The 18,840-nt window shown below is 38.0% G+C and overlaps 2 protein-coding genes, 1 long non-coding RNA gene and 1 pseudogene across 4 annotated transcripts in view; 3 read left to right on the top strand and 1 right to left on the bottom strand.

Annotated features, from left to right (window-relative positions):
- The window catches only part of LOC147918769 (uncharacterized), a 38,731-nt pseudogene that overhangs the window by 3,584 nt on the left and 16,307 nt on the right, over positions 1-18,840 (bottom strand). Inside the window, exons 4-12 of the transcript XR_015592249.1 lie at positions 17,393-17,627; positions 16,993-17,133; positions 16,762-16,867; positions 16,549-16,662; positions 10,171-10,204; positions 10,016-10,111; positions 9,724-9,879; positions 4,050-4,129; positions 3,784-3,894 (exon numbers count right to left, since the gene is read on the bottom strand). The product of XR_015592249.1 is annotated as an uncharacterized LOC147918769 (transcript). The remainder of the gene's footprint in view (positions 1-3,783; positions 3,895-4,049; positions 4,130-9,723; positions 9,880-10,015; positions 10,112-10,170; positions 10,205-16,548; positions 16,663-16,761; positions 16,868-16,992; positions 17,134-17,392; positions 17,628-18,840) is intronic.
- On the top strand, positions 690-1,876 carry LOC147918772 (uncharacterized). Its single transcript, XM_087503695.1, has 3 exons — positions 690-1,016; positions 1,140-1,178; positions 1,283-1,876. The coding sequence occupies exons 1-3, from the start codon at positions 690-692 to the stop codon at positions 1,874-1,876; spliced, it is 960 nt and encodes a 319-aa protein (XP_087359821.1).
- Positions 2,820-3,385, top strand: LOC147918771 (uncharacterized). The gene is made up of 2 exons (XR_015593702.1): positions 2,820-3,008; positions 3,178-3,385. It is a non-coding gene; the product is annotated as an uncharacterized LOC147918771 (long non-coding RNA).
- On the top strand, positions 4,224-5,980 carry LOC147918770 (uncharacterized). Its single transcript, XM_087504545.1, has one exon. The coding sequence runs from the start codon at positions 4,224-4,226 to the stop codon at positions 5,904-5,906; it is 1,683 nt and encodes a 560-aa protein (XP_087360671.1). The 3' UTR covers positions 5,907-5,980.

Below are 18,840 nucleotides of genomic sequence, written 5' to 3'. Positions count from 1 at the left end.
CATTAAGAACAACTATAGATGAAGAACAATAAGATCAATCCCTAATCTAACAAATCTAGCATCAATAAATCATAGAAACCCTTCTGAAACCCTAAACCCAACAGTAAAACTACTCAGACATGGAGAAGCATAAACAGCAAATCAATAATGAAGAAAACATAATTGAATTGCAAAAGAATAGAAAATAGGGTTTAGAAATCTTCTCCAAAGTGTCAAGAAGGATTAGAGATCTTCTCCCTTTTGCTCTCAATACAAAATAGTCTCAGAAAATAAAGCTTATGTCTCTGGAGGCCGTGCCTCTAACTTAAATATCAAAATAAAACCCTAAAAGTCGGTTTAAAACAAATAAGGAAAAGTTGCGTCGGGGACGGGGACTGGTCGATCCCGAAAGGATCAGTCCATCCGGAACGTTTTTCTGCTCTCACTCCATCTACTGACTAGCTCGATCAGTCTTCAACCAATTTAGCTCCAGATGCATATTTCACCCCCAAAACGCTCAGATTCCTTCCAAATTCACCTAGGACCTGTAAAGACTCACAAAAGACTAAAAGGACTCTAAAAGCACACTTGGACCTAAGAAAAGACTCAAAACAATCCTAAAAACCATAGTTAAAACCCTATAAAATACAGACACATCAGATAAATGGGTTTTTGATGATCTTCCAAGGAGACCGTGTAATAAGGAACAAATGATCAATCTGAATCTTCGGGTTTCTGACCTTATAACCCCTCAAGGGGACTGGAATCTTTCGACCTTACAGGGTCTTTTCCCTCCTTGTGATGTCACCAAGATCGTTTCTTTCCCTCCTGACTGTCGTCTGCGAGACCGTATGGTGTGGGCGTATTCTAATGATGGGGCCTATACGGTCAAGAGTGGGTACTGGTTGATATCTAAGGTGGCTATGGGATTGGTTGGAGATGCAGACGGTTCACAAGTTTTGAATGAGCTGAAAACGAAAATATGGTCTCTAGAGACGGCTCCTAAGATCAAGTTGTTTTTTGGCGAGTCATGTCCGGTGCTTTGGCGGTTGCAGATTGCTTAAGGAGTCATGGTCTGCAGGTTAATCCGTTGTGTCAGGTCAGTAGGGCTGGAGTTGAAACTGTGTCACATGTCTTATTTCTTTGTCCTTTTGCGACAGAGGTTTGGTCAGTTTCTTCTCTACCATTGCCTATCCAAGGTTTCTCAGCATCTATTTCGGATAACATTGGCTATTTGTTGGGGTTACTCACCAAAACTGAGATACCAATGAATCTACGGCTTGCTATACCTTGGTTCCTTTAGGAGGTTTGGAAGGCACGTAATCCGGTGGTTTTCACTTCTAGGGCTCAGGATTCTAATGTTCTAATCGCAGGAGCCATGGCAGATGCAGAGGAATGGTTAAAACAGAACAGGTTGCAGAATCAGGAACAAGTCTCTGCTCTACGTGGTGATAGAGCTCTGGTGTTATCAAAGCGATGGACTAGACCGGCAGTTGGCACGTTGAAGTGTAATATCAATGCTTCATGGGTTAATAGTCAGTCCTACGTGGGTGGAGCTTGGTTACTTCGTAATCATGTTGGTGATGTTATGTTCCATTCCCGTAATGCTTTCTTACCGACAGTGAATCGCATCGCTGCTGAACTGATCGCTCTTTTATGGTGTCTTGAGAGTTTACGAGACTTGCAGATATTTGCGTGTGAAGTTTGGACTGATTGTGGAGCGGTAACAAGTGCTATTGAGAGACCGCAAGATTGGCCTAAGTACCGCTCAATTTTATACAAGATTGGTCAGGTTGTTAGTCAAATGCAGGTCGTATCATTTCATCTTGCATCTTCGAAATCGAATGAAGTGGTGCGGTCGATTGCAAGGAGAATTACACGAGATGGTCGGTTTTAGTCATATCTAGCTATGGGTGGTCCTGCCTGGTTACATGAGCAGATTGCTAGAGTCTAGAGATAGTCGGGCTTAGCTCTGAGTCTTTGAGTTTTTCGTATGTATTAGTTTTTGCTCTCTTTCCTCTGTTTCGTTTCTCTATTCTTATTGCTCTGTTTTTTAACCTTCCTCTTATAATATATTGCAGTCGATTAAAAAAAAAATACTACAACATTAAAATTATTAAGAAAAAATAAATATTATCTTACATATCCTTAACTAAAAAAAAATCAAAATAATATAAAAAAAGATATTTTAAAATCATCACGAATTTCTAATAAGAAATCAAATTTAACTAACTAATATAACTAAAATCTAAAAATATTAAACCTTAATTAAATTAAAATCTTAAAAAGAAAGAATTAACAAATATTGATTGGATTTCTTTTTTACAATAGGTTTATAACTTTTTCTTTTTAATTTTTAGTTTTCTTTTTTTTAATTTTTAGTAAATTGATAATTGACACATGTCAACATCTTATTAATAAAAGTAACGTGTGTCACGATCTTGTTAATGAGTAACTTTCTTTTTTAATAAATATTGATCTGACATATCCTTAAATAATGAAATAAAATTCAAAATAATATAAAAATTTATTTAAAATCATCATGAATTTATAATAAGAAATTAAATTTAGCTAACTAATATAACAAAAATCTAAAAATATTACAACTTAATTAAATTAAAATATTAAAAAGAAAGAATTAACAAATATTGATAGTTAGTGGATTTCTTTTTTACAATAGGTTTAGAACTTTTACTTTTTAATTTTTAGTTTTTTTTAAATGTTTTAGTACATTTATTATTGACACATGTCGACATCTTATTAATACAAGTACCATGTGTCACGATGTTGTTAATGAGTAACTTTGACATTAAATTTTATATAATAAAATATGTGTGTTTGTATATAACTCAAATTATATAGCAAACAATAAACATCTTTTCATATTTTCCGAATCTAACGAAAAAAGTTTGCAAAAGAATGACGCAAAAAGTGTGTGTGATGATTTTGATGACATTGATAATGGTAGGATGTCACCTAAAAGCATGCAATGGAATGGAGAACTTCTCAAAGGAAGACCCTCACTCACCGTATGTATCTTACACTCACATAAGAATTTTAATTTTATTTATTTGATTTTTAGCTAATGAACTAATTTCACATCAATGCAGTGATATATATATATATATATATAGATATAGATATGTGTGTGTATTTTGACCTATATGTAGTCATGATTTGTGGATGAAACTAATGCAGGATGAAAATAATAATTCCGCAACATATTCCGGACCCTGTCTGCGTATGGCACTGCAGCAGCAAATGTGGCGATAACCCAGATTGTGCTAGAAATTGTCTTAAAGATTGTTGATAACAAGGTTCTGAAAGTGTAATGTTCAATTTCGAGATTTACATCTCTTTTCAATAAACAAAAATCAAAGACTAATAAAATATATTTAATCGTTAATGGTACGAATCAAAAAAAAAATTTGTCAAACACTTTGGTTTCATTCTTATAAAGTCACACTAAACAAAAAATGATTCTATGATCCCTGTATAATAAAACGGAAGTACACAACATTTTTTGTAAACTATATAATTTTAATAAGTTGGTTACAAATAGGTTATAGATTAATTGGTTACGAGTTAAATAGTGGATGCAATCTTAATTTATTTTTGAAATATTTTATTATTAGAGCATGTTGTTTTCAAAATCTTAAAGAGAATATTTTTTTTTTCAACCAAACATTAAATAAATTAAAAGAGAACTCCAAAATTGGTTGCTTAAACAGGAGGGTAAAAGTTTACAAAAAAAGATTCAGAAACTAAAAGTCTAGAAGATCGAGCAAGGCAGTTTGATCTTACGTTTAAGTGTGGTGGGATCCTGGTCAGGGTGAAGGAAGGGTAAAATAACCTGAGCAATAAGAAATCCTCGAGTATATGGCAACAACCGTGTCCGAGATATCTTCCAATACGCTGAAATATATGGAAAAGAACAAAAATCATAAGTTTCAAACACACATTCCATTATATATATATATATATATATATATATATATATATATATATATATATATATATATCTAATATCTGATAGCTCATCTTAAAAAATTATGAATAAAAAAAATTACCTGCCGACACTATCCGGATCTAACAATCCGTTGGAGAATATGATGTTGTTGCCAAATCTTCGAAATATTAACTTAACGTCCTATAAATATACATAGATGTATTAATTATGAATAAGATAGATATTGAAATTAGTTATATGATACATTGAATTATAGAACTATGAATTATGAGTGATGTCAACAAAAAAAAAAAAGGAGTGCCTACTGAGTGCCTTTTCCTTCCTCCGCCGCCGTCTCTCACGGCATCGGAACCCCCTTCCGCCACTGTTCATAGGCCCTTCCCTCCTCATGGGGAAGCAAAAGAAGCGTAAACCTCCCTCCCCGTCATCTCGATCTACCCCCAAATCGGTAGCTTCGAAAATCCCGTCTTCGCCTACTCCTTCCCAGACCGTTCAATCAACTCCCCCCGAAGAGTCCATCCCTTTCTGTTCCTTGTCGAAGTCCTCTGATTATGCCCAATCGACTGTCCAAAAGAAAGACTTGGCCATGGTAAATCCAACATCTCCAGATCTAGTATCAAACCCTAATCCGGAGTCTAATGTCGTTCCCAAGCAAGCTCTTTTAGCTTCTGCCTCAGATCAGACAAACATAGGCGATGATTTGGTCCCCCCGCCCTCATCCCCTCAAGTTTTGGAGAGCTCTGTAATCAATCCTGCTGCTGCTCCCGTCGATTCCACCACAAATCCAAGTCCTCACTCAGTTGATACTTGGGTAAACCATGTCAAGGGTACAGCTAAACCCCTTGAAAGGAAAGGGACTCCCTTTACTCTTCCATCTGGTGAATTATGCGTCAAAATTCCCAACTCAGTCATCGAAAAGAACTGCAAATCCTGGGAATGTTTTGTGCTTGGCCAATTCTACTCCGGCCCTCCCTCCCAAGGTACTCTGCATAACATCGTTAATGGAATTTGGAGTAAGCAATTCAGAGACATTTCAGTCTCGAAATTAGATGGGAATGCGTTCTTGTTCCGTATCCCTAATGCATCCACTAGACACCACGTCATAAACCACCGACTGTGGCAAATAGAAGGCCAAACCATGTTTGTTGCAAAATGGGAACCAGGAGTCATCCCAAAAAAGCCGGAATTAACCTCTGCTCCTATATGGCTGGAATTAAGAAATGTACCCCTTCAATTCTTTAACGAGGAAGGTCTTCAGCAGGTGGCGAGTCTGGTTGTAGATCCGAAGTTCCTCCACCCCTCCACAGCAAATAAGACAAATTTGGAGGTGGCTAAGGTCTTCACGATCATTGATCCCCGAAAACCGCTTCCAGAAGCAGTGAATATCCAATTTGAGTCAGGGGACATCACCCGAATCCTTGTTTCTAGTCCCTGGATGCCCCCTATCTGCTCTTTCTGCAAGGGTATTGGTCATACCCTCAAGCGTTGTACATCAGCCCCGGTCACATGCTCAACCTGTAGCTCCACTGTTCATCAAACGGATTCATGCCCGAGACTGAAAGTAGGAGAACAGAAGCACAGACAGCAGAAGAAAGCTGGTCTGAAGCTGGTGTATGTCCCTAAGGTGCCTCCCAAGGTTTCTCCAAACCCCGTGAATCAACAGGAGTTACCAAAGGTTGCTTCAGAAAAGGATCGTTTGCACCAGCCAGACATGGGGAAGCATATTCTAGTGGGCGAATGCAGCGGCCTATCTGTCCTCAGCAAAGCCCAGTTAACCCCTCCCATTGAACCTCAACACACTGTCATCTCTTCTGAAGCGGAGCCTGATTCATCGGATACCTTGTCTTCATCTGCTGCAGACGAAAGTGGGGAAGAAGAATTTGAGAAGTTTCAAAAAGTGTTGTCGAAGAGACAACGGAAGGTTCTTCGAGGCAAAAGCCTCAAATCTACACACTAAGTATGTGTACAAACCTTTTTTGTTGGAATGTCCGCGGATTTAATATATATAGTCATCGTAACGGCTTTAAGAAATGGATTAGAGGTAAGCAATCCCTTTTTGGAGGTCTAATAGAGACGCATGTTAATCAGGTGAAGATGAAGAAGTTTTTGGATGATCTTCTACCTGGTTGGTTTTTCTCGGATAACTATAGTTTCTCGGATTTAGGTAAAATTTGGATATTGTGGCACCCGAGTGTTAAGGTGGTGGTTGTGGCAAAATCCTTGCAAATGGTTACTTGCGAAGTTCTCCTTCCAGAGGCAAAAGAGTGGATAGTAGTCTCTATCATCTATGCGGCAAACGAGGAAGGGTTAAGAAAAGACCTTTGGGCAGAATTGGTGACTTTGGCGGATTCCCAGGTGATTCTTGACAAGGCTTGGATTGCAATGGGGGATTTTAATCAGATTCTTAATCCTCAAGAACACTCCAACCCTCATTCCCTGAATGTAGATAGGAGAATCCGGGATTTTAGAGAATGTTTGTTGAATGCTGATCTCTCGGACCTTACTTTTAGAGGTCACTCTTTTACTTGGTGGAATAAATCTCCCTCCAGACCTATTGCGAAGAATCTGGATAGAATTCTGGTCAACTCTTACTGGCACTCGACGTTCCCTAATTCTTTTGCTACCTTTGGTGAACCGGATTTCTCAGATCATGCATCGTGTGAAGTCACCCTCGATGCAGGCACCCTTAAGGAAAGAAGACCTTTCAAGTTTTTCAACTTCCTCTTACAAAACCCGAAGTTCATCCCGATGGTAGCCCAACAATGGTTCTCTTGTAATGTCACTGGCTCTGCGATGCTAAGAGTCTCACTAAAGCTGAAGAACCTTAAAAGTAACATCAGGATCTTCAACAAGGAAAACTACTTAGACCTGGAAAAAAGAGTCTCTGAAGCACATGATTCCCTCCTGGTCTGTCAAAGCCAAACGCTCATCAATCCGACAACCATTAATGCAACCCGAGAGCTTGAAGCAGAAAGAAAGTGGTTGTTGCTGTTAAGAGCGGAGGAAGCTTTTCTAAGGCAACGAACCAGCATCAATTGGATCAAAGAGGGAGATAGAAACTCTGCCTATTTTCACAGAATGGCAGCGATGAGGAAAGCTCAAAACTATATACATTATTTGTTTGATTCAAGCGGTAGAAAGGTGGAATCTCAAAAAGAAATCAGGGAATTATGCGTTGACTACTTTTCAGACTTGCTAGGAGGTGAAACTGATCTAATAGGTCTCATCCAATCTGATATGGACCTCCTAATGCCTTTTAGATGCTCTCAAACTCAGAAACAGTCCTTGGAGAAGACTTTCTCAAATGAGGAGATTAAAGATGCTTTCTTCTCCCTGCCAAGAAATAAAACGAGCGGTCCAGATGGTTATTCTTCAGAGTTTTTCACGGCATGCTGGTCTGTCATCGGTGCAGAAGTCACTGAGGCAATCTCTGAATTCTTCAGATCTGGGAAGCTACTTAAGCAATGGAACTCCACAACTCTTATCTTGATCCCTAAGATCACCAATGCTTCGAGACTTTCTGACTTTAGGCCTATCTCATGTTTGAATACGTTGTACAAAGTCATCTCAAAGCTCTTAGCCTCAAGACTTCAAAAACTCCTCCCGGAAGTCATCTCTCCTTACCAGTCTGCGTTCATTCCAGGAAGGTTACTAGCAGAGAATGTCCTGTTGGCAACAGAGGTGATCCAAGGCTACAACAGAAAGCATATCAGTTCAAGGGGTATGTTAAAAGTGGATATTCGAAAAGCGTTTGACTCAGTCAACTGGTCTTTCATCCTCTCCGCGTTACAATCAATTGGCGTCCCAGCCAGGTTTGTAGGTTGGATCTCTGAATGCATTACAACTCCAACATTCTATGTGTGTTTAAATGGGAATTCATCTGGCTTCTTCAAAAGCACCAAGGGTCTCAGACAAGGTGATCCCCTGTCACCCTGCTTATTTGACCTTGCAATGGAAGTCCTGTCTTGTTTGCTTCAATCCAGATTTGATCAAGGTTATATCAGTTATCATCCAAAAACATCAGGCGTAGAACTCTCTCACTTGATGTTTGCGGATGATGTGATGATATTTTTCGATGGATCAGAAGCTTCGTTACATGGCATTAATGAAGCTTTAGATGATTTTGCTTCCTGGTCTGGTCTTGCCATGAACCGTGACAAAACGCAGCTCTTTCACGCGGGTCTCACTGTTGCTCAATCCTCTGCGATCGAAAGATATGGTTTCCCGGTAGCGTCCCTACCAATCCGATATCTAGGGCTACCTCTGATGCACAGGAAGCTCAAAATCTCAGAATATGAGCCACTCCTGAACCAAATTGCAGGCAAATTCAGAGGTTGGGCGGTGAAGACTCTTTCTTTTGCAGGAAGGGCTCAACTTATCGCTTCAGTCATCTCAGGGGTGGTTAACTTCTGGATTTCAACCTTCATTCTTCCCAAAGGTTGCGTTAAGAAAATTGAATCGATGTGTTCTCGTTTCCTCTGGTCGGGAAGCATTGAGGGTAGCAAGGGGGCAAAAGTGGCCTGGTCCACGGTCTGTCTGCCAAAGAGCGAAGGTGGTTTGGGGTTAAGAAGGTTCTCATCTTGGAACACCACTCTCTGCTTACGGTTTGTCTGGCTCCTTTTCGCAAATACGGGCTCTCTTTGGGCTCGTTGGCATAAGCATTATAATATAGGCAACCGAATTTTCTGGGACCTAAAGGCTTCCCCTTCAGACTCATGGACTTGGAAGGCTATTCTCCGGTTAAGACCGCTGGCAGCACAATTCATCAATGTCAGAGTAGGCAATGGTATCCTGGCTAGTTTCTAGTTTGATTCTTGGACTCCCCTGGGACCACTTATTCAAGCGCTAGGATCCACTGGACCATCTCAACTTCGTCTCCCAAGAAAATCAAAGGTTGCGGAGGCCTGCAATCAAACTGGTTGGATGCTACCGTCTCCAAGATCAGACTCCGCCTTAGCGCTCCATACTCACCTTACTACTATCCCAGTTCCTTCTCCCACTGCAAGCAATGACGAGTTTGAATGGGTTGTTGATTCTGTCATTTGTAAGGGCTTCTCTTCATCTCGGACGTGGAGCGTACTAAGACCAAGGATGGAGGAAACTGACTGGTCTGATCTGGTGTGGTTTAAAGGATCGGTTCCAAGGCATGCTTTCCACTTCTGGGTTTCTCACCTAAACAGATTGCCAACCAAAAAACGCTTATACTCATGGGGCATCTCTTCTTCGCAATCCTGCACCCTCTGCGACTCTGACATTGAATCTCGAGACCATCTGTTTCTGTCCTGTAGCTATGCCACAATCATTTGGAGATTTGTTCTCTCAAGACTTGACCCAACAAGAAGGCCTCTTATCTCTTGGTCTGAGCTTCTTTCTTGGACTCGAGCCTCATCCCAAGCAGCACCGTCTCTGCTCAGAAAACTCGTCGCTCAGGCTACTATCTACAACATTTGGAGGCAGCGTAATAACAAGGTCCATAACCTCCCTTTGCTCACGCCAGCTAACACTTTCAAACTTCTGGACAGGGAGATTAGAAACATAATCTTAGCAAGAAGTCACAGAAAACGTTTCTGTAATCTACTGATGCTTTGGTTACCATAATTCACTCTTAGTGATTTTTCCCTTATCTGCTTCCTTGTTTTTATTCTTTTTGCCAAGGTTGCAGTTATCCTGGATGTTTTACTTTGTAAAAACCAATCTTTTCATTTATAATGATATTTACAGTTAAGCAAAAAAAAAAAAAAAAAAAAAAAAAAAAAAGGAAGAATTATGAGCACCTTGGTACCAAAATGTGATGTAACCCAGTGCGGACGAGGCAGAACACCGTATTCTGATAAGCAGGTTTCGGTAAAACTGCTCATATTGTATGGTTTCATTTGAAACATGGAGTCTTCTTTGTTGTATCCGATTGGCATAACGATTTCGCTGCAAACCTGTATAATAATAGTGTTTGCATCTTTAACTCATAAACTAGTTGGACGAGTTCGTTAATAAAAAAGAATTATTCATGTACATATATATTAGCTATTAGCTAGGTTTTTATTTTATTTTGTGACAGAATTATTTTACCTGCCATCCCCATGCCCTGTCACTGTTTGTGAGCTGATCAGAACCATAACAAGGTTTTTTCCCCGTAACAGCAACCACACCTGCGGAAAAGAAACTCTTGTGAAACCTCATGATCAAGCTTAACTATTAACAGAAGGAAAAAAAAAACAAATCACGAAGATCTGGTCTAGTAGGGTGTTTGGTAGGCTGATGCAGCGCATATTCACGTCATTAACGTTTCTGTTGTTTGTTTGAGTCATGTTAATGGGCCTTAGGTTCATGGGTTTTAAAACCATAGTCTTTTTGTTAAACATTTAGATTAGGGTTTTTGTTTTCTTATTTAAAGAGACATGAGTCGCATTATTGTGTAATTATTGATTATTGAATAAACATTATTTTAAGAGAGCTTTGCCTAAAGCCTAGAGAAGAGGACTCTCAACCCTAAGAGCTTGTGTTCAAGCCCTGCAAAACGACGTAGATATCGTTCCGATCTCGGTGCTATCCTTATTGCTTCTTCGTCAAGTTACGACGTTCTAAGCAAGATCCGTTCGTGAATCCGAGTTCTCCTAGAGATCTATAGTTCTCGTCCGTTAATTAAACTTCCGCTCTCTATCAGTTGGTATCAGATTCATCACGTTCCTGGTGGTTTGATTTCCTTAGGATGGATTTTAAGTTGGATATTCTGGAGTTCCACGGTGGATTTTCTAGTGATTTAATACTAGATTGGCTTGTGGATGTTGAAGAGATTTTTGAGTTTCAAAGCGTTGCAGATGATCGATTTATTTCGTTTGTGGTTAAAAAATTTAGAGGACAAGCCGCATCATGGTGGCAGCAAGTGAAGACAACACGCAAGAGAGATGGCAAAAACCCTATTAAATCATGGGGTAAACTTAAGAAAAAGTTATGTGCAACCTTTTTGCCTCATCATTACCATAGTTTGGTGCATAATGGTTTGAAAAATTTGAAGCGACGAACGCGTTTGGTGGATTACAAAGAGATTTGTCACTATCAAGACAAAGATTTCATCGTTCGTGATATCTACGGTGATAACAAAGATTTGAATCATGTGGTGTATGCTGCAGATCTAACACTCGACGTCAATAATAAAGAAGACCGTGATGTTGTCCACGACGATAACAACGACGTTGAGAAAAAGGTCGATGATGTCACAGACTTGGAAGATGTTGATATCGTTACTGGTGGTGCAGGAAACGACGATGATCAAAGCGGAGATCCTATCTTCGATGTATGCGGTGACGACGAAGTTCGTGATGTTGATGGTCATGGTTTTTCAACTACGGAGGGAGATGCATGTTTTGATGTCTACACAGAGGAAGATGATGTCGAAGCAGAAGTATTTCATGACAACGTTATTATTGACAACACGGCCAATGATGAAGAAATGGATCTGCTAAACGACCCGACCTGTGTTGTTTCTAACGAAGATGGTGATTCATCTATTGATCAAATTCAAGACACCGACGCTAGTGTGGATGTTACAAACGTTGACGTTCACAGTGATCATAGTGTCAAAACTAACCTTGATGTTACTAACATTGGTGTACATGATTCTCTCTATGATGGTGGCGAAGTAGACGTCGAGAACGTTGAGTTCATCGAGACTCACGGGGTGTTATTTAATCATCTTTCACTACCCAAACTTAGTCAGTCTACAACAACTTTGATGAGAATAACGGAGATTTATACTTGGAACCCATAATTATTCTCTCTCTCCTACAAATTGTCACCGGCAGATCAAGAGAGAGCCGCCAGATCGTGGTCGACGCAAGATTTTGTTTCTCCACAATGAGGTGAATCTCTGTGACAAGGTATATGGTGCCATTACAAGAAAACAAGGCGATTACTGACGGAAATTACTGACGGCACTAATCTGTCGGTAATTACCGACGGCTTACCGACGAATATCTGACAGGAGATTAGTTTGTTGGTTGTTGGTCAGAAATTTACTTACGGACAAAATCCATCGGTAATCCGTTAGTTTTTCTGACGGATTACTGACGGATATATAATTTTCTTCGCGTGTGTCAAATTTGGGTCGGTGATTTTTGATATGTCGGTAATCTGTCAGAAATAACCGACGGAAAACTGACGGATATTAACTTTTCGTCGGGTGTGTCAAAATTTGTTCTGTTTTTTTGATCCGTCGTTAATCCGTCAATAATAACCAACGGATAACTGACGGTTTATATGTGGATAGTGTAAAATCTTTCTAACTTAGCTCCATAATGCATTATTTTATAAGCAATGTATAAAAGATGAGTTTTCAATGCCTAACTAATCTTGTTTTAAACAACATTCATCAAAATTTGTGTTTTTATAGAAAAATAAGTTGTTTACTTAAAAGACTTATGGTGTGGTATTACATATTATGGGGATTATGGGTAAGTATTTGCCATTTGTCTTTAAAATTATTTTTTCTCTCTAATTTAATCATATAGATGTTTATTTTCACAAATGATTTAATGGTTAGTATATAATACATATTATATACATATTTGTCAATAAAAATTATGAAATTAAGAGTTTTAATCTTAAATCCGTCAGTAATCCGTCAGTAATCCGACAAATATAATATTGACAAAATTTTGGTATCTGTTGGTAATCTGTCGAAAATAACTGACGTAGATATAATAGAGAGGAGGACTCTCAACCCTAAGAGCTTGTGTTCAAGCCCTGCAAAACGACGTAGATATCGTTCCGATCTCGGTGCTATCCTTATTGCTTCTTCGTCAAGTTACGACGTTCTAAGCAAGATCCGTTCGTGAATCCGAGTTCTCCTAGAGATCTATAATTCTCGTCCGTTAATTAAACTTCCGCTCTCTATCAGTTGGTATCAGATTCATCACGTTTCTGGTGGTTTGATTTCCTTAGGATGGATTTTAAGTTGGATATTCCGGAGTTCCACCGTGGATTTTCTAGTGATTTAATACTAGATTGACTTGTGGATGTTGAAAAGATTTTTGAGTTTCAAAGCGTTGCAGATGATCGATTTGTTTCGTTTGTGGTTAAAAAATTTAGAGGACAAGCGGCATCATGGTGGCAGCAAGTGAAGACAACACGCAAGAGAGATGGCAAAAACCCTATTAAATCATGGGGTAAACTTAAGAAAAAGTTATGTGCAACCTTTTTGCCTCATCATTACCATAGTTTGGTGCATAATCGTTTGAAAAATTTGAAGCGACGAACGCGTTTGGTTGATTACAAAGAGATTTGTCACTATCAAGACAAAGATTTCATCGTTCGTGATATCTACGGTGATAACAAAGATTTGAATCATGTGGTGTATGCTGCAGATCTAACACTCGACGTCAATAATAAAGAAGACCGTGATGTTGTCCACGACGATAACAACGACGTTGAGAAAAAGGTCGATGATGTCACAGACTTGGAAGATGTTGATATCGTTACTGGTGGTGCAGGAAACGACGATGATCAAAGCGGAGATCCTATCTTCGATGTATGCGGTGACGACGAAGTTCGTGATGTTGATGGTCATGGTTTTTCAACTACGGAGGGAGATGCATGTTTTGATGTCTACACAGAGGAAGATGATGTCGAAGCAGAAGTATTTCATGACAACGTTATTATTGACAACACGGCCAATGATGAAGAAATGGATCTGCTAAACGACCCGACCTGTGTTGTTTCTAACGAAGATGGTGATTCATCTATTGATCAAATTCAAGACACCGACGCTAGTGTGGATGTTACAAACGTTGACGTTCACACTGATCATAGTGTCAAAACTAACCTTGATGTTACTAGCATTGGTGTACATGATTCTCTCTATGATGGTGGCGAAGTAGACGTCGAGAACGTTGAGTTCATCGAGACTCACGGGGTGTTATTTAATCATCTTTCACTACCCAAACTTAGTCCAGTCTACAACAACTTTGATGAGAATAACGGAGATTTATACTTGGAACCCATAATTATTCTCTCTCTCCTACAAATTGTCACCGGCAGATCAAGAGAGAGCCGCCAGATCGTGGTCGACGCAAGATTTTGTTTCTCCACAAGGAGGTGAATCTCCGTGACAAGGTATATGGTGCTCTGGAAATTGCTATATATGTTGTTCAAACTCCTTGTTATTATGCTTCTATTAGAGAAGGAAGAGGGAGGACGGAAATTGGGGAGACTAAGGTTGTAAAACCTCGTGTACCTTCTCCTCAAGCGAGATTACCAAGAGAAGATTTACATGTGTTCTATGAGACAAATCAAGAAGATGATGAAACTCACATGTGTAGTTCAACTACAATGGTCATGAATTGGGCTTTTGGAAGCACAAACCCAAAGAAAGTTTCATTTTGTTGTCAAAGTGACGCAACTGCAGTTAACGGTGGAGACGTAAGTCACGTAAATCACGTTATATTTTTCTTCCCCAGTGGAGCTTTGCTTACAAGAAATAGACGTGTAGTGGATGTATGCGTTCACCATATCATACTTATGATACTATTATCACGTGAGATTGTGAGAGTATCTTATGTGGCCACCAATTCCATGTGTTTCAGTCTCTTTATGTGTGCACTAGTGACAACAACTTATGAAAGAAGAAACGTGTTTCAGTTATTCTTAATGTCCTTTGACTTTGATGTGCGTGAGGGGGCATATATTGGGAGGATTAAGCATCGACGCCATCGGGAATATTGCATACAAGTGATAAAATTGATTGACGTGTTCCAGATTCGAGTGAGCTTTAGTTCGTGTGGTGGTTCCTCAGTAGAAGAAATGTTTATAGATCACCACCAGCTGTCATTGTATACTCGGTTATCTCTGGTCATAGGGGTCCTGACTAATGAAAGAGTTGTTTATCAACGAACATTCCACACGCAGAGCCAAGTGTTGGCTACGACAAACCATACTCGTCAGCAACTTCTTCCACAGGTGCGGTCAGTATCTCTTCACATTTGGTTTCTTCAGCAAGAAGTAAAAGACTCAAAAGTTTTTGCAGCCCTCTGTGGAGCCGTATCAGATGTTTGTGTGTATACCGGGAGGCATCATGTCAAGGTTAAGTGTGATTTTCTTGATGCTTTTTTACTTGTGTCTTCTACGCCAAGAAGAGGAGTGGTACCTATCAAACATTTAAGGTTCTTCATTGAGTACATGATGTGTCTTTGGTGGAGGGTTAACGTGTTGATTTACAATGAGGAAGACATCGACCAACATATAATGGATGTCACTAACAAGGATAAGTGTCGCCATGTGATTGTAGGGTATATTTTTGTTGGTGACGTGTCAGAGGCCAAAATTTTCCTTCACCCCGAGAACCTCTTCGACATGGGTCCGAGGTCAGATCTTGTGGTTTTTGTATCGCAACATCGTGTTTTTCGTGATGTGGTGATCTTCTCAGATATATTGTTCAAAACATCGTGTGGCATTTCTATATGGGTAAACCGAACTGTTCGTAACCCGCTAGATGATTCATGTTTCATATCCACTACATTTAGTTGTTGGAGAGTCGTTACTTGCGGTTCAAGAAAGCTATTACCGTGTGGAAAATTAAGCCTCACCTTGGCTTGTTTTCCTAACAAGCTTCGGTTCATGGTGGGTAAGCAGATAAAAAATGCGGTCGTCATTGTGTTGATGTGGAAGTTACTTTGTTACAGCTTGAATATGCATGCCCCATGTCTTTCTCACACAAAAATCACAGAGCATCATCGAGGAGCTTTTTGGGGATTACCCTCGCTACAAGAAGGGTCACCTTTTGGTTGTTGTGGGTACTTTGGGTGTCGTACTTGCTGCTGGTGATGTGTTAAAGTGCATATTTTGCTCCACCGCCAGCCTCAATGGGCAAAGCAGGAAACACTCAGCGGCGTTACGAAGGATCATTTTTCCCCTCGTGCATATGACCATGTGTCAATATTTTCACCCAACAAGGATAAAAGATCTAAGGAAAAAGAGGATCTCTTGGTCACTCGTGTTCAAGCGAGCTTGGAAGCCACAATTGTTTTAACAAAGACTCTATGTGGAGGATGTTTTAGCACGTTGCACTTGAAGTGGAAAAAGAAACGTCACGAAGTTCTTAAGCGTAAATATTATGAATTGGTGGACAAAGGATATCTCCAAAGATTTCAGATTCGGGGTCGAATCTTTCTCACCCGGAGGGACTGATGCAGCGCATATTCACATATTCACGTCATTAACGTTTTTGTTGTTTGTTTGAGTCATGTTAATGGGCCTTAGGTTCATGGGTTTTAAAACCATAGTTTTTTTTGTTAAACATTTAGATTAGGGTTTTTGTTTTCTTATTTAAAGAGACATGAGTCTCATTATTGTGTAATTTTATTGATTATTGAATAAACATTGTTTTAAGAGAGCTTTGCCTAAAGCCTAGAGAGGAGGACTCTCAACCCTAAGAGCTTGTGTTCAAGCCCTGCAAAACGACGTAGATATCGTTCTGATCTCGATGCTATCCTTATTGCTTCTTCGTCAAGTTACGACGTTCTAAGCAAGATCCGTTCGTGAATCCGAGTTCTCCTAGAGATCTAGAGTTCTCGTCCGTTAATTAAGCTTCCACTCTCTATCATAGGCTCGTGTTGATAGCCTCGCACATGCTGGTAACCGAATACACATTATTGTTGTATTGAGCTGCCCCGGCGTATACGTAACTCAAAAAGCTTTTGAGTTCAAAAGTGTCGTTCAAAGGACTAATGAATCAACATAAAAAATAAAATTAATTAATTATTGAGTTGATAGATTATCACTCATAATTATATACTGTATATCAAATTAGGATAATCTTTTATTTGCAAAGCTTGAAATTCTTGCTGAGGATTGACAGACCGTTGGGTTTGGCAGCAATCCTGTCTATTTCATCCCAAGATTTACGTATCTTGTCATGACATTTCTGACATATAAAATGTAAGTAATGAATATTGTTGACAGCATGATTATTGAAATCTATTAATAGAAATATACGATATATATTGAAATATAAGTAATGCATATTATTGACAGTATAATTATTGAAATATTTTTACTTACTTTGAAGACTTTGGATACTATATAAAAGTAACTGTGTTTTGGACATGTTTCTTCAAAATAGAGAAGAGGGGCTGACGACGCTAAAGCCCCAAGCGCTATGTGTGAGTATTTGAGTTTAAACCAAGCTGCTAACACTTTTAAAATATAGAAAATCAAACAATTATATATCGATATAACGAAAGAGGCATGAAACATTAATTAGAGAAAGTTCATATTTTATTCTGAAATTATTAATATTTCTGTCAATAACTTTTTAGTAATCGATTATTAAAAATTATTTTTTTGTTTATAATATCTAAAAATAAATATATATGGAACTATGGAATTCAAATATTTTAATCTATTATGAATCTATGATGTATATTGTATAGTGGTAAACGGTAAACTTATTACTTCCACCGTAGGATCCACCACTATTATCGGACTGTGTTTTGCCGAATATGAGTCCTTAATATGCAGAAGAATTAGAGTATAATCCGTTAAGGCTTGGGCAATATTTAAGTAGCCTAAGGTTTTGGCGCTCTTTAGGGTTTCTTCCTCTGGTCCAAATGGCATTGTTTTGCCATAAAACCAATGCTGCATTCCACATTAAACAAAATTAGGTCTAAAAGGTAAATTTTCTGTTAGGCTAAGATATATGTAACAAAAAATTTAAAATCAAATAAAACTATTTTGATCTATCATATATTTACGATATTCTTAAAAATATCAAATTAAACTATTTTGAAAAATATTTCAAATTAAATTATTTTAAAAGTTTATTATAGTATATAAAATTATACAATTCAGCAAAAGAAATATATGAGATTGAATTTAAATATTCAAATTTTGACCCGTTATTCAGTCCAAATTTTATTTGAATAGATATTTTTAAAAGGAATAATATAACTAAATCTTGAATATTTTATAGATTGAACAACTTTTTTTGTATGAATATGGTGTATTTCGGGTGAATGGAGATGTCAATGATTTATATTAAAAGTTTGGAAGGATGTTAAGTAAGATATTATTTTGTTTGCTTAATCGGAAATCACGGTGATTAATTACCGAAATTTTATTATATTTTTTTTCTTAAATTGCTTAACAGTATATGGTTGTTAATGATTTTATTTATTTAAGTTTTATTATTCTTTGGGATATTCTCTTTAAGTGTATCTCGGTATAATTAAATAATCAAACATACGTAACATATTTTGTAACCAACAAATGAATCAATTAATAATTATAACTTTATAATCTATAATTAATATAAAATATACCAAAGAAGTTGTGTACTTCCGAAATATTAAATAGGAGATATGTCTTGCATTACAGTTAGCTTTGTGGATTTACAACATTAAATGCTTACATTATTTGGATTATTTAGCTTGATGCATATGTTAAGATTTCAAAAAAATATTATAGTTACCATAAACTAAATAACCCGTAACCACACGTTTAAATAGTTGGGTTCAACTATTTAACCCGTTTACCCAAACAAAAAAAAACACGCGGAGCATGTACTATTTAAATTGAATTGAATTGAATTTCTGATTTTATTACCTAATTGTCCTTTTTAATTTTAAATATTGTTTTGTAAAGGAAATGCATAAATTGAATGGCAATTGAAGTAAGTAAAGCCATAATTTGGACATTTTTATTTTTTGAGTATTAAAATAACATAATGAATTTAGTTATCATTCAAAACTTAAAAAAAAAAAAGGAAAATGTTACACTTAACTTCCTTTTATGTTCCTTCTATATAAATAGTATCTCTCTCTCTATATGTAACAAGTAAGGAAACGAAGAACTTCATCTCTAAATCTCCTTCTCATGTTAAAAAAATCATACAAACGAGTTAA

This window comes from Camelina sativa, chromosome 20 (assembly GCF_030686135.1).
Source record: "Camelina sativa cultivar CO46 ecotype springtype chromosome 20, ASM3068613v1".
NCBI classification, from domain to species: domain Eukaryota; kingdom Viridiplantae; phylum Streptophyta; class Magnoliopsida; order Brassicales; family Brassicaceae; genus Camelina; species Camelina sativa.
This window is presented reverse-complemented; position numbering and strand designations above follow the sequence as displayed.